Below are 16,978 nucleotides of genomic sequence, written 5' to 3'. Positions count from 1 at the left end.
GTACATGAATGAATTTAATTTATTGATCCCCTTAGGGTTACAAGTTTTTCCTTCTCGCCGTACACTTTCTTACATCTATACTTAATCTATACTTAGTCTACACTTAATCTTATCTTAACCTAACCGCCGTTTTGGAACAGGAGCGTGAGCCTTATGTGCCCACCCTCCTTTTCCCCTACTTATACACACACACACACATCTCGCCTTTGGGACTTCTGTTTCCATTGCTTTTGTATATCTCTTATTTCCTATCACTTCACCCCTTTTCCCTTTCTCACTCTCTCCCTCCCTCCCCTCTCTCTCTCTCTTTCTTTCTCCCTCCCTCTCCCTCTCCCTCTTCCCCTCTCTCTCTCTCTCTCTCTCTCTCTCTCTCTCTCTCTCTCTCTCTCTCTCTCTCTCTCTCTCTCTCTCTCTCTCTCTCTCCCTCCCTCTCCCTCTCTCTCTCTCTCTTTCCTTTTTTCTTTTATGCATCTCTCTCTTTTTCACACATTCTCTCTTTCTCTTTCATATTTCCTTCCCTTTCCTCCTTCCCCTTTCTTTCTTTCTCTATCTCTTTCATCCACTGTTCCCCTTCTCCCTCCTCCCCTAATACTCAGCCTACCGCCTCCCGCCAGCTTCCTCCTCCCTTCTTCCACTCTCTACACTCCTCCCATACATGTTCCCATGTTTCCCTCTCTCCTCCATGTGGAGACTATGTAGTCTGCACCTCCTTTTTTCCTCCTCCTCCCAGTACCTTTCCTCCCTTACTTCATTCCCCAACCTGTATCTTGCCACTCTCTTCCATCTGCTTTCACCCTATCCTTTTTTTAAGTATACCGGTATCCCTTCTCCTTTTACTTCCTTATACCATCTGCTAAATCTTGATTCATTTATTTTTTCCCTTCTTTCCTTTCTCTGTTTCTCCTTGTCCTTCCTTTCTAATTCCTCATACCTCGCCTCTCCCTTCTCTTTCTTCCTCTCTACCTCCTCAATTGATATCTCCCTTTCCTCTAAGAACTTCCTTCTTTCTTCCTCCCATTCCAATATCACTCTTCCTTTCTTGAATTTCTCTTTCATTTCCTCCCTACATTCCCTCGCTATCTCACTCCCCCTCCCCTCGTCTAATCTTTTTTTAAACCCCCACGCCCTTTTTCCCGCTCTTCCCCTTAGTTTCTCCCTTTGCGAGTTCCTCTCTCACCAAGTATCCTGGCGTCCTTGCCTCTATCCCCAGTACCCATCTCAGATATCTCTCCTCTGTCCTTTCCATTTCCTCCCTCTTCTTCCATCCCCATATCTCTATCCCATACCCCATCACCGTCCATACCAATTTGTCAAATAACCATAACCTTCTCCCCCAATCCCTCCCGAATCTTCTTTTCCCTATCTCCCATATCTGCCCCATCACCGTTGTCGCTTTTCTCACCCTCTCCCTGATCTGTGTCCCCTGCCCTCCGTTTCTCTGTATTATGTATTCCAAATATCTAAATTCCTTCACCTCCTCAATTATCTTCCCTTTCCATCTCCATACCTTTTTCTTCCATCTCCCTCCCCCCTTTCTAAACCTCATGATTTTCGTCTTTTCGGTGTTCATTTCTAAATTCTTCTTGTCCAGATATCTCTCCAACCTTTTCATCATGCCCTTCATCTCCTCCTCCTCCTCTGCCATCAAAACCATATCGTCTGCATATGCTAAGGAGTATACCTTGCGCCCTCTTAACTTTACTCTTCCCCATTTCACCTTTCCCATTTCCTCCTCTATATCTGCTAACATTATATTAAAGATTAGTGGGCTTAATGGGCACCCCTGCCTCACTCCTCTCGCCGTCCAAAAGTTTTCCCCCTCCTCCCCTCCTACCCTAACTTTACTTTTCGTCTCCTACAGCACCTCCTCCACTCTTTCCACCAATCCTTCCTTTACCTCTATCTCTCTCATTGCCCCCACTAATATTTCCCTATCCACCGAGTCGAACGCTGCCTTTAGATCTATAAACAACGCCGTCATTTTCCCCTTCTTTTTCCCCAGCTGCCTGTTCACTAAATAATTTAACACATATATGTTGTCCAATGTCCCCATCCCTTCTCTGACACCTGTCTGACTCTGTGGCACTATTCCCTTTTCTTCCACTTCCTTTCTTAGCCTCTCTGCCAACGTCATTGTGTATATCTTGTAACAGGAACCCATTAATGTCACTCCTCTGTAATCTTCCACTTTCTCTCCCTCTCCTTTCTTCCTGATTGGCACCACTACTCCCTCCTTCCATCTCTCCGGCCATCCCTCCCCTCTCCATACCCTGTTACACCAACTCCAAACCCACTCTTCCACTTCTTCTCCTCCATATTTCCATGCTTCTCCCGGTATCCCGTCCACCCTCATCGCCTTCCCATTCCTTAGTTTCTTTATCGCCTCCTTTATTTCTTTTCTGCTGATCTCTTCCTCCTCTTCCCCCTCCTCTCTTTTCTTCCTTTCTCCTCCCTTTACTACTTTTCTTTCTGTCCCCCCCAGTAGCCTCATGAAGTACTCCTTCCATCCTTCCATTCCTATCCCATCATTTATCCTAACCCTTCTTTTCCTTTCTCTATTTATTATTTCTTATACCTTATTTTCCCTTTTTACTTCCCTTGCTCTTTTTTCCCATCTTTCATTTTCCTCTTTCTTTTTCCTTTCACACGTTTTCTTATATTCTTTCTTTTTCTCTTTATACTCTTTCCCTTCTCCCCCTTTACTTCTCCATCCTCTTAGCTCCCTTCTTACTTCCTTCTTCTTTTCCTTACATTCTCTGTCCCACCATCCCCTCCTCTTCCCCTCCTCTTTCCCCAAGTCCTGCTCCATTTCCTTTATTGCCTCTTTCATCTTCCTCTCCATCCCTTCCCATTCTACTCTCATTTCTTCTTCCCCTGATTTTAACCCTTTCATCCTTTTTTTGAACTTGTTACACCCCTCCTCATTCCATACTTTTCTCCATATTCTTCCTTTTCCCCTACTCCCGCTCCTCTTCCCTTTTTGTCTTTGTCCTTCTCCCTTAACCCATACCTCCACTGGCTGGTGGTCTGACTCTATGTTGTCTCCTATCCTTAGCCTTTTATCTTCCCCCTCGTATCCTCATTTGCTATTACGTAGTCTATCACCGTATTTCCTTTTCCCCCTGTAAACGTGTACTCCCCCTCCTTTTCACCCTCTGTGCATCCGTTCAGTATTCCCCATCCTCTTTCCTCCAAGAACTCCATCATCACACTCCCCTTCCTATTCATCTTCCCATCCTTCGATTTCCTTCTCCTTTCCTCCCCCTTCCCTCTTCCTTCCTCTCCCTCTTCCCCTATTTCTATACCTCCTCCCTCCTCCCCTGTTCGCGCATTAAAGTCCCCCCCAATTATTGTACTCACTTCCACCTTCTTCTCCCCTACCCACTGTTCCATGCTCCGCAACATCTCCTCCATATTCCCATTAACATATACCCCCACAACCCTCCATTTTTGTTTTTCTTTTTTTATCTTTCCTACTATTAGCCCTTCTCTCTCCGGTACTATTTTCCTCCCTTTTTCTAACATCTCTTTTCTTATTTCCATTATCATCCCTCCCATCGCCCTTCCTTTTTCATTCTTTTTTTCCGCCATTTGTACTCCCCTTTCGTACCTTCTTGGTAACTTTTCTTTTACCCTTTCCCACCCTTTTTTATTCATCCATGTTTCTATCAGTACTATTACATCCCATTTCTTTAGCCCCTCCCAAAATTCTTTATCTTTATTTCCCACCCCTGCCACATTCCAGAAGGCTATTCTTCACTCCCTCTCCCTCCCATCCTCTCGCCTCACCTTTTCGTTCTTTTCCTTTCTCTCTTCTATCCTGTGCTTCCCTCCCTCCCCGATCTCCCTTCCCCTGTCCCCCTACTTTTGTGTTACCTTTTCCGTCTCTTAGCACCTCCTCCTCCTCATCCCACTTCCACCATTGCTTATTTATTCTTACTCTTCCATATCTTATCCATACACTTTTCCCTTTCCTTTCCTCTTCCCTGGCTATCTCCTCCAATTTCCATCTCATCCTCCTTTCCTTCCATGTCCAGTTCTCTACTATTCTTTCCTTTCTACCCTTAAGCATTTTCTTTCTCTCCCATATCTCCTTTCTTTTCTCCTCATTCTCCAGCCTTATCCCCACTATTTCTCTTCCTTTTTCTCTATCCTCCGCTATTCTCTATATCTCTTCTATCTTTACCTTCGCTTCTATATCCTTCATTAATCTTTCTACCGCTTCTTTTCTTTTCCCTTCCTTTACCTCTATTCCTTTTATTACCAGATTCCTTCTCCTCTCTTTCCTCTCTTTTCTTTCCATCCTCCTTTCTATTTCTTTCATTCTTATTTCTATTTTCCCTTCTTCTTCCTTCCCTTCTTTCCTTCCCCCTTCCCTCTCATTCTCTCCGTCTCTCTCCATCTCTTCTATTCTCCTTTCCAATCCTTTTATATGTCTTTTCATTTCCTCTCGCTCCTCCCTTCATTTCTCTTCCCTATCTCTGATCTCTTTCATTTCCTTCCTTATGTCTTTTATTCCCTCCTTCATTTCTTCCTTCATCTGTCTCATTTCTTCCTTCCACTTCTCCAACCCCATCCTCATCACCTCCTTCATTACCCCCTCCATCTCCCCTTTCCATTTCCTCATCTCCTCCTCTCCCTTCTCTATCCCCTTCTGCTCTTCCTTTTTCTTTCCCTCTTCTTTCCCAGGTGACCTCATTGTCTTCTTACTTTAATTGAATATGCCTTTCTTCTCCTCTTCCCCCTTTTCCCATGCCTCTTCCCTCTTCCTCTTCCACATCTCCTCTATGCACCCATAACTTCCGCGTCTAACTCTCCCCCTTCTCGCTTCTCTTAATCCTTCTTCCATTTCCAATTCTAATCTCCTTTCCATCCCGCTATGTCGCCACCTGTCACTCTCACCTATTACCTTCTATCTTCTATGTGCTCCTCGCTCTCTCTCCTAATCCCGATCGTGTCCGTCTCTATATCCTATGTTCTATGCCTATCTGTACAACTTCTTTTTCCTTGCCCTTTCCCTCTTTCACACCCTGCGCTCCCCTCACTCACACACACTCTCTCTCACCTCCACTCTCTCCTCCACTCGCTCTCACTCCTCCTTCCGCTCTCCTCTTGCTTCCCACGTCTCCCCAAGAATTTCTCTCCACGCCACGTGTCGCGCTCTATCGCACCGGAAACAGAAGTCAGTTCAATGTATAGTAATATATATATATATATTTCAAATAAAATATTTTATTATATTAGTTAATATTTATTAGACCTTTTGCATATGCCTATTTTGCCTTGTACATTATATCATGGCCTTGCAATAAAATTTTGGTTGAGGAAAAAAGTGCGAAAGTTGTTCAAATCTTCCGATAACGTATATACAGATCAGAGATGCACACTCGAGCTCCGTGCAACAGAGCAACATGAAGAGAAGGACTCCCACCATGCGGGCATCACACAAGCGAGAATCGCGTCCGTGTGCGCTCGGCGGTTTGGTCGTATGGACAACAGCTTACGATAAATGCTAAGAAGCAAGCATTTCTAATCGAGTAAGGCGAGTCGCTAGAATATTATATCCCGTCTTCGAGACCTGTTTTTTGCAACTTTTTTTCCGTATTTCTTTCTAACAGTGTACAAATGATAATTAGATAATTCTTTTTGCTAAAAAATATTTAATATTTATTAAAAATATTTATATATGTTAAATTAATAACTTTAGAAAGAAATACTGATTTGTTATTGTCAATAGAAAAATAAAAAATAATTACAATTTTGCAAAAAAATGTAAGTGTTTAACAAATAAGTGTTTTACAAATGTAAATGTTTAAAAAATATAATTTTATATATATAAATAATATTCGTGTATGTTAAACACTTACATTTTTTTGCAAAATTGTAATTATTTTTTATTTTTCTATTGACAATAACAAATCAGTATTTCTTTCTAAAGTTATTAATTTAACATGTTAATATTTTTAATAAATATTAAATATTTTTTAGCAAAAAGAATTATGTAATCATTTGTGCACTGTTAGAAAGAAATACGGAAAAAGAGTTGCAAAAAGCAGGTCTCAAAGACGGGATATAATATTCTAGCGACTCGCCTTACTCAATTAGAAACGCTTCTTAGCATTTCTCGTAAGCTGTGTCGTACGACCAAATGCGCCGAGCGCGCACACAAATGCGTGACGTTAGCGATTCTTGCTTGTGTGGTGTCCGCATGGTGGAGGCTCTATCCCTCATGTAGTTCTGTTGCACAGAGCTCGAGTTGATATCTCTGATACAGATCAGTCACATCACGTTTTTTGTAATCAATTACAAAGAAAAATAAATACGTATTTCTCTAATAGCCAGCCCACGTTAAATCGCCTCTGGCTTTATTAATCGACAATGCCAGCACATGTAAGATCGCCTCTGGCATTATTTTTTACAAATTGCCAGCTGATGTTAGATTGGCTTTATTAATATTTTTAAAAATATTAAAAACAGAAAATATAGAATAGACCCCATCCGCCGCCCATTCTCGTGAGACGCAAACATTATTTTTATTCTTCGTCTCTTCGATTTTGCATACCAACTGTGTGAATAATATTGCATTTTTTTTTAAGTGCAAATGAGGCACATATCGAGTATTATCGATATTATATTAAAAAATGCTATTTTGTTTTAAACTAAATTACTTGATTTTTTATGCCATGTTGCGCAAAACACTTATTGTAAGGGAAAAGGTGACAGCTTGTTATTTTCTAATAAATTATTAAACAACAAGCTATAGAGCCCAAGCTGGATTTTCGTGCTTAATTTATTGATATATTAATATATTATAACAAATGTTTAGGTCAATCTAGACGTTTCGACCATCTGGTTGTGGTCATCTTCAGTAGTTAGTTATTATAAAATTCGGAACATATTAATAAAACAATCGTTACTTATAAAACTAATTCGGATATTACAATAATCTTCTTATATTCGTTACTTTTAAAATTGTTTAGAAGGACATCACATCTTGAAAGTCATGCCCCTTCTAATAACAGCAATCTTTAGATCATCGGGAAGGAAAACGATGTCGTGTTTTACATTAAACATACGCGATGTACTTTTAAGACTTGAACTGCGGTTGATTGCAATTATTCTAAAAACAGCATGAACCAAAGTCTACCTTTATCTTTATATTACTTGTTATTTATTAAAATACTAAAAATATTCTTACCTCAATGCATAGCAGTACCGTCATGTTGTGTTTTTGTGTGTTAAACTTTCTTATTTTAAAAAAACTAAAAACCAAAACCAAATTCGGTGTAACGAGTCAGTTTGCTTAAAATGATATTGGTGGTCCGTATCATTTGAGTGGACATGGCAAACTAGTTGAATATAATAGAGGATATATTAGAGAACTCGTATGTGAAGGAGATTCGTGGTGGGAGAGTGAGTGATCTTTAAGCAGTAAATAAATTGAGAACTGGCAAATACAAGTTTGGCAGTAACTCAGTATCGTTCTGCTTATTGAGACTCGTTTTTTGCCGTTTTATGTGCAACATCTCGGAAATAAGCCTTTTGCTATAAGACATTTCCTTGTCTAATATTTCTACATTCTCCCAATCCATTTCATGGTTTTTTTCCAATCTATGACAAGAAATGACCGAAGGGGATCCCGTTTTTTTATTTATATCCGACTTGTGTTCTTTAATTCTAGTTTTTAATTTTCTCTTTGTTTGTCCCACATAACTAGCCTCGCAATCATGACACGTTACCTTATATACTACATCACATTGGCTCATGGATTCAATGATGTCTTTCCCTGTTTTTATAAATTTATTAAGTTTATTGTTACACGAAAAGGCTAAATGATGATTGTATTTTTTCATGTTCCGTGTGAATTTATCAAAAGTTTCTTTTATATATGGGATCGTAAAAAAACCCATTCTATCATTGTTATTTTTGTTTCTATTACAACAAGTATTGCTAAATTTTTTAAGTCTTTCGTTAATACTATTAAAAATTATTTCCAATGGATAGCCGTTAATTAAAAGTAGGGAAATCATTTCCTCGATGTTCTTGTGCCAATATTGTGGGTGTGTTAACTTTAAAACTCTGTCAAATAAGCCAATGATAATACCTTTTTTGTGTGCCATGGGATGATGCAAATAAAAACTTAAATATCTGCCCGAAAAAGTAGGTTTGTGGAACAAATCAAATTTAATCAAATTATTTTCAGATATTAGTTTAACATTAAGGAAATTGATATGATTATTTATTCCCTTTTCTAATGTGAATTATCAGCCCTGGTGAATAATAGATCAGGGTTTTTATTAATAAATTTTTTTGTTTTGTACAACCAATTGAGTAACTTTCTGTCATCAACACTATTGCGGGAGTTTCCCTTACAGAACCCATTTATAATTGATATAGTATCATTTCTAACAGAACATTTGTAATCTTCATTCTTTCTTTCAATGTTTCTTTCAATGTTTTTTATGACTTCAATTGACATCGACATTTTTTCAGTAATAGGCATGTTAAAACGTTCTCCCAATTGTAACAAAAGCTCGACCTCTTTGGGAATTACAACATCTGATAAATTATTATATCAATTTCCTTAACGTTAAACTAATATCTGAAAATAATTTGATTAAATTTGATTTGTTCCACAAACCTACTTTTTCGGGCAGATATTTAAGTTTTTATTTGCATCATCCCATGGCACACAAAAAAGGTATTATCATTGGCTTATTTGACAGAGTTTTAAAGTTAACACACCCACAATATTGGCACAAGAACATCGAGGAAATGATTTCCCTACTTTTAATTAACGGCTATCCATTGGAAATAATTTTTAATAGTATTAACGAAAGACTTAAAAAATTTAGCAATACTTGTTGTAATAGAAACAAAAATAACAATGATAGAATGGGTTTTTTTACGATCCCATATATAAAAGAAACTTTTGATAAATTCACACGGAACATGAAAAAATACAATCATCATTTAGCCTTTTCGTGTAACAATAAACTTAATAAATTTATAAAAACAGGGAAAGACATCATTGAATCCATGAGCCAATGTGATGTAGTATATAAGGTAACGTGTCATGATTGCGAGGCTAGTTATGTGGGACAAACAAAGAGAAAATTAAAAACTAGAATTAAAGAACACAAGTCGGATATAAATAAAAAAACGGGATCCCCTTCGGTCATTTCTTGTCATAGATTGGAAAAAAACCATGAAATGGATTGGGAGAATGTAGAAATATTAGACAAGGAAATGTCTTATAGCAAAAGGCTTATTTCCGAGATGTTGCACATAAAACGGCAAAAAACGAGTCTCAATAAGCAGAACGATACTGAGTTACTGCCAAACTTGTATTTGCCAGTTCTCAATTTATTTACTGCTTAAAGATCACTCACTCTCCCACCACGAATCTCCTTCACATACGAGTTCTCTAATATATCCTCTATTATATTCAACTAGTTTGCCATGTCCACTCAAATGATACGGACCACCAATATCATTTTAAGCAAACTGACTCGTTACACCGAATTTGGTTTTGGTTTTTAGTTTTTTTAAAATAAGAAAGTTTAACACACAAAAACACAACATGACGGTACTGCTATGCATTGAGGTAAGAATATTTTTAGTATTTTAATAAATAACAAGTAATATAAAGATAAAGGTAGACTTTGGTTCATGCTGTTTTTAGAATAATTGCAATCAACCGCAGTTCAAGTCTTAAAAGTACATCGCGTATGTTTAATGTAAAACACGACATCGTTTTCCTTCCCGATGATCTAAAGATTGCTGTTATTAGAAGGGGCATGACTTTCAAGATGTGATGTCCTTCTAAACAATTTTAAAAGTAACGAATATAAGAAGATTATTGTAATATCCGAATTAGTTTTATAAGTAACGATTGTTTTATTAATATGTTCCGAATTTTATAATAACTAACTACTGAAGATGACCACAACCAGATGGTCGAAACGTCTAGATTGACCTAAACATTTGTTATAATATATTAATATATCAATAAATTAAGCACGAAAATCCAGCTTGGGCTCTGTAGCTTGTTGTTTAATAATTTATTTGAATAATTTGAGCCAATATTGTAATTTTAAGTTGTTATTTTCTATTATATTCATAAAATGACGTCTCATGCGCTCAACGTCATTAGAATATTTTTCCATACAAGGATTTTTTTTCTAAGACTACAGTTGTAGCGAAAGCAGCTGCATAAATTCCGCAAGATGTACTGTCCGGTTGTGATTGGACTTTTTCGAATATTATATCGCTTACGTTTATTGTTGGATAACGTTTGCGAATATAATCTTTCTCCTTCTCTGCCAATTTTTCGTATGTGCAGTTAGGTAAACTGTCACACACATGCAGCTTGGAGCCGTCAAAAAAAATGCATCGCCAGTGATTAGTACAGTTACTTCCAATTATTTGTAAGCTGTTATTGCTATCACTGGCTGTTATTAGTTCAGGAAACTGCAAGTACTGAACGCTTCGCGTTTCGAAACAAGACGTTTCTCTAACAACGCGCAAGAATGTGTCTAACGATTCATCGTTCAGTTGGCTCTGTTCAGAGAGAACATTCTCTCTCACCAAAGAAAGAGGAATTATTGTTTTATCTAAAACTTGTTTACGTCTTGCTATTTCATCTGTAGTCAGATTTCGCTTATTCGTTGAATAATTGACAACGATGCAATCGCTATCTTGCTCCACATCCAGAGCAGTATCTATGCTTGTGGCGTCAGTTGATAAAACTTTCTGTTTTAATTTTTTGCTCTCTAGCAAAAGATTTTCATTTTCGTTGAGACGCTTATTTTTCTTTCTACATGCTTGTTCTTTTGCGTCCGTAATATATTTCGGATCTCTAATTGGCATATGTCTATTATGACGACTGTCTATAATTTCTGGCAACATATACTCATAATAGAAGCGTGTTAAGACAGATACCATTTCTTTTTCCCAAAAGACATTGTCTCTATTAACACGCACGATTTTTAAACTTTTTGGGGTCCATATAACGAAAATGCAATAATTGCGTTGCGTTATGTTTAACTGCCCCTGAACTTGATAAAAGAATCGATGATTTCGATTCATTTTATCAATATTTTTTTTGTCAAATATGCCTTTTAATTGAAGCAATGTTTGTACAGCTTCATCAGCTGTTAAATTTTCAGCTGATGGAGGACATTTAATCTCCACCAGTCCATCTTCATCGATAAGTCCATCGGGAGAAGTACCCAAGCATGGATTTTCATAATCAATGAACAATCCGCATAGTGCAATTTTTTTATTCAATTTTGCAGCCAATTCTATTCTGGCGATTTCCTCCCTCTCGCGACCATATTTCATGGCTGCAGGGTCAATGTGTGGAGGATACAAAATGCTTTTTACAGTTGCTGCACAAGACGTTGTTGGTCTCATGCGACATACGATTCCAAAATTGGATGCTGTTAGCATTTCACGTCTCAATGAATGCCATAGTTCACATTCACTTTGGCCTTTTGTCTCTAATTCTATTTCTTGCTTCTTTTCCGCATTTTCCGCAAACTTTTCCATATGATTTTCTTTTAATTGTTGATAAACGTTAGGCGGAAGATCTGGCTTTTGTGATTGCGGGCCATAATAACAATCTGTTCCTGGCTCTCGTTTGAATTTTTTTGATCTGCCATGCACTTCTCGAGATTCTTTGGTTCTCGAAATTTTTATTTGTCGTCGCTTTTCTAAATTCTCAACGACTGGAGGGACATTTTTACACATGTTTTCATACATTTGCGTAAGAACTTGTTCAGTATTATACTGCACAACAGCTCCCGCAATTTTAGCATTGTAAGAACCTCGTAGGCCGAAATTTATGCGCTTTCCACCTATTGTTTTGCAGATTATTGAATTAAACGATTCTGCAGGATTGTTTGTTAAATTTAACAACAAACTATCGGAATAAGCGCTCAAGTATGTAACAGCACTTTCAATTTTCTGATATAAACCGTGGAATTTCAAATACGGCACATAATTTTGCATTTTCTCACGGTTTTCTTCGCATATACGGCCGCGTTCTTTGCATCTTTTATGCTCACCAAAAATATGGCTAGGAATGTTCAAAATATCTTTTTGTAATTCCGTAGCCTTGCTATGATGAGGTATATTTTCTTCCCTTCGTAAAGTGGCTGCCTTTACCATTTCTTTCCGTATTTTTAAAATGTTGTTTCCTACAACTTTTCGTAGCTGTACAAAGCCACGTTTTCTATGCTGTTTTGGCTGTGCTGTCTCTGCAACAGTTTTCAGCTTTTTGGACAAGTTGCGAAGCAAATGATTGCTGCATTCTATTTTTCGTACAGTCACTTCTTGTTCGCGATATGGCGCATTATTTTTAATGGATTGATATACGCTGCTGTCGCCATCAGCAATAACAGTTCTATATATCAGTCCATGCATTTTAAGGCTATTTTTAAAACCTTCTACAATGGCGTCGCTTTCCATTCTTGTAGAGCTAGCGTTGCGGTCAAAATTTTTATAGCATTTATGGCTATGTGGCTCATGACCAATTCGCTCCGCCATATCACACACCGTACAAAATTTATTGCGGATGCCAATAAAGAGAACTTTCCTTGTGCGATATCCAATTATGGCATCAACACCAGACAGTGAATCATAGGTGTTGCCGTATGATCTCTTCATCCAACTACCATCCGCTACAACGGTTATATACGGAATGCCATTTATAGTTTTATTCCTCTCGAGGGCAAGTTGTTTTTCGAGTTCGCCTGCCATTTTCATACTTTCCATGGCTATTTTTTGAAAATCATCGACTACATCTTCTCGATATTTGATATAAGTCTTTTCAGACATACAAGGGATATTTATACCCGCACAGAATTCTTCCAGTTGGGCATAACCATTCCCAATTATTATAGTTGTAACTACAGCAGCTTTATTGAGATCCAGCTTATTAGGTTCTGAAGATTCTGACCATATGTTGGCTTCATAGTTGCACATTTGGCACTTGAAGAACAACTGCGTCAGTAATTCACGGCGATGGGAATTTACTAGTTTCCAATTTTTAAATTGGCACTCAATTCCTCGTGCATGATCATCAAATACTCTGTGGATCTTATTCCACATAAAAGAAAGGTCGACAATGCAACGACTTTCGGGCATGTTTTCTTGGATACGATTCGTATCCAGATGACCCTTTTCGATAACCAAACTGTTATCGTCGTCATATTTGACATTTTTATTGTACTTACTTATTTTTTCTTTATTTTGCTGCTTTGTTGTCTCATTTCTTTCCCCGAATTGCGCATTTCGCACTTCTGTTTGCAGCATTTGACGCCTGCAAAAAAAATCAATAAATATATGCACATTACATTTATTTTATATATATACAAGACGTTCTATTTTAAACGACGACTTCAAATATCTCTTGAACAATGCATTTTAAAGACAAATGTTTCAGACAAAAGTTGTAGGGTTTCAAAAAAGACATAAAAAGAATGAAACAAAATATTTCTAAATAAAGACATTTCATAGATTTGGAGGGCAACTTAATTTTTTGAAATGGAATTATTGTAATTGTCTTATGTCAATAGATTCCTTGTAACATTCTGCATAAAAGTATTATGATAAGATTATCGAAAAGTAAATATTTTACGAGATATTTTGTATTTTATATCCAAATATATCAGATTAAGATATAAAATATCTCGTAAAATATTTACTTTTCGATAATCTTATCATAATACTTTTATGCAGAATGTTACAAGGAATCTATTGACATAAGACAATTAAAGTAATTCCATTTCAAAAAATTAAGTTGCCCTCCAAATCTATGAAATGTCTTTATCTAGAAATATTTTGTTTCATTCTTTTTATGTCTTTTTTGAAACCCTACAACTTTTGTCTAAAACATTTGTCTTTAAAATGCATTTGTTCAAGAGATATTTAAAGTTCTCATTAAAAATAGGACACCCTATATACCAGGTGTTTCAGACCACCCGTCCCACTCTTTTAAAACGTAGGGATGTGCTTGTACAAAAAAATGGCTCAGACAAAATTTGCATGATTTCGAGAGATCTATCTGAGGGTGACCTTGACTTTGACCTCGCAGTTGATTTTCAAGGTCATTTGAAGGTCAGAGTAATTTTTTTAAACGAAAACCCCTATTTTTTATTCCAAAATCTAATAGCTGGTGTCAAGAGCTTTTCAAAACACTATAATGAAGTTATTTTACATTAAGTACTTTTCGAGTTATGAGGCTTGTAAATTACAGTATTTTGACATAAAATACAAAATATCTTGTAAAACATTCAATTTTTGGGAATTTTACCTTAATACTTTTATGCATAAAATAATGAGACGAATCAATTGGTATAAAGAAAACACATTGGTTTTAAAAAAAAGTATGCAGTTGCATGTTGCAAACTACATATTTTTTCTTGAAAGCAACTATGTGTTTTCTTTACACCAATTAATTCGCCTCATTATTTTACGCATAAAAGTATTAAGGTAAGATTCCCAAAAATTGAATGTTTTACAAGACATTTTGTATTTTATATCAAAATACTGTAATTTACAAGCCTCATAACTCAAAAAGTACTTAATGAAAAATAACTTTATTATAGTGTTTTGAAAAGCTCTTGACACCAGCTATTAGATTTTGGAATAAAAAATAGGGATTTCCATTTAAAAAAATTACTCTGACCTTCAAATAACCTTGAAAATCAACTGCGAGGTCAAAGTCAAGGTCACCCTCAGATAGATCCCTCGAAATCATGCAAATTTCGTCTGAGCCATTTTTTTGTACAAAAACATCCCTACGTTTTAAAAGGGTGGAACGGATGGTCTGAAACACCCGGTTTATATGCTCCTACCAATATACTTTATTAAATTGACATAACATGAAAATTTTAAAATTTGTACGTTATAAATAAAAGCAATCCTTTGTTATTTTTCCTTACTTATAACTTAACTATATTTTACCTATATCTGTACGTAATCGGATAGACATCTATAATTTATAATTTATTATTGTAAGTTATCAGACCCTGTAAACTGACAGCCTTCGACTTTACATTATTTAAATATTGCCAGCCCACGTTAGATCGCCTCTGGCTACATTATTTAAATATTGCCAGTCCACGTTAGATCGCCTCTGGCTACATTAATTACAAATTGCCAGCCCACGTTAAATCGCCTCTGGCTACATTAATTACAAATTGCCAGCCCACGTTTTATTCGCCTCTGGTTTTCAGGTATTACAGACATAACTAATAAATATATATTTATATATTTTAGTATGTAATTTTGAATTTGTAAAATTAAATAACAAAGGATCGCTTTCTTATGTTACATAGCATTACTTTTGTAGTTAATATAACATGCAATACATAAAATGTAAAAAATATTAACAATAAAAAAATAAAAGAAACAAAAATGACAACTCAAAATTTATGTTCAATTTATGTCAAATGAATCACAATTGAAAGCCCGGATCGAAGAACTCGCCTAGCGCTCGAAATCCTGTAAAAGTATTGTCCAAACGTCTCAGAGCATGAAAATTTTGAAAGTCGCAAAATTAATTTTTTTAAATATAGGCTTGTAGAGAATGACGAGACGGAACTTTTTTCTATTTGCAGTTTTTTTGTTTGATGCCTATTTTTAATAATAAAAATAAAAAACTGAAAAATTTTTATCCCCAAATTCAATAAGATTTTAAGATATAAGTCGTCGTAATTTGGCCAAATTTTGTTAAAATTGTTTGAAATTTGGTATACGCATGCAGTATAGTCTGGCGATGCCTACAAAACAATAAAGAAGCTGAAAATCGCCTATTGTTTAATAATAATTAATTGCAAATTGAGGCCAGTCAGTAATCACGTTTTTTTAGTTTTGCTGATAAAAAGTATCGAAGGAACTTGAAATTTTAAACAACCTCAAGTGAGACATTTGTTCCTCATTATTAAAGGAAGGTTTCTGGAAATTTTTAGATCGATTCATAGAAAATTTGCGGAAATATGCATTTTATAAAAAAACATGCGACGCCGCCAATAATAGCTCCGTGAGCGCTGAACACCAGCAGGCAGCGTACTCGTCGTTCGGCTTTCCAGGACTCGATTTTATTATGATTTTTTAATGGTTATACATTTCAACAATCGCCCACTCCCCACGAAATATCGAAATAAACTATTATTAATACGGTTCCTTAATTAAATACTTTTATTATTATTATTTCAAAATATTTCACATACACTCCACAGACGCGGTCTCTAGGACAATAGTAATTTAACAAATAACAACAGTTAATGTTTTAAAAAATCATTATAAAATCGAGTCCTGGAAAGCCGAACGGTGAGTACGCTGCCTGATGGTGCTTAGCGCTCACGGAGCTATCATTGGCGGCGTCGCATGTTTTTTTATAAAATGCATATTTCCACAAATTTTCTATGAATCAATCTGAAAATTTCCAGAAACCTTCCTTCAATAATGAGGAACAAATGTCTCACTGGAGGTTGTTTAAAATTTCAAGTTCCCTCGATACTTTTTATCGGCGAAACTAAAAAAACGTGATTACTGACTGGCCTCAATTTGCAATTAATTATTATTAAACAATAGGCGATTTTCAGCTTCTTTATTGTTTTGTAGGCATCGCCAGACTATACTGCATGCGTATACCAAATTTCAAACAATTTTAACAAAATTTGGCCAAATTACGACGATTTATATCTTAAAATCTTATTAAATTTGGGGATAAAAATTTTTCAGTTTTTTATTTTTATTATTGTTGTAACTGTGTGGGTTTTTCTGAGGCTTGTAATAACTGTAAGACCTTGTAATATATAAACTGTGTATTTCCTCAGTGAGGGTAAGGTAAGAAGTGATGCGCACGTTAAGGAACAAGTGTGCTCCTTCCGACGGTGCTACATGACGCGCCGCCTAGTAGCGTTAATGATCGCTGCGGCTTCTCAATTACACATATCTATATAGT

General features: G+C 36.4%; 1 protein-coding gene across 1 annotated transcript; it reads right to left on the bottom strand.

Annotated features, from left to right (window-relative positions):
* Positions 1 to 10,152: 10,152 nt before the first annotated feature.
* On the bottom strand, positions 10,153 to 12,921 carry LOC137000491 (uncharacterized). The gene has a single exon (XM_067357129.1). It carries the CDS (start codon positions 12,841 to 12,843, stop codon positions 10,153 to 10,155), a length of 2,691 nt encoding a protein of 896 aa, XP_067213230.1. The 5' UTR covers positions 12,844 to 12,921.
* Positions 12,922 to 16,978: the final 4,057 nt, after the last annotated feature.

Source organism: Linepithema humile, chromosome 6, assembly GCF_040581485.1.
Source record: "Linepithema humile isolate Giens D197 chromosome 6, Lhum_UNIL_v1.0, whole genome shotgun sequence".
Lineage (NCBI taxonomy): Eukaryota > Metazoa > Arthropoda > Insecta > Hymenoptera > Formicidae > Linepithema > Linepithema humile.
The sequence above is the reverse complement of the archived record's forward strand: the minus strand, read 5'-3'. Positions and strand labels throughout refer to the sequence as shown.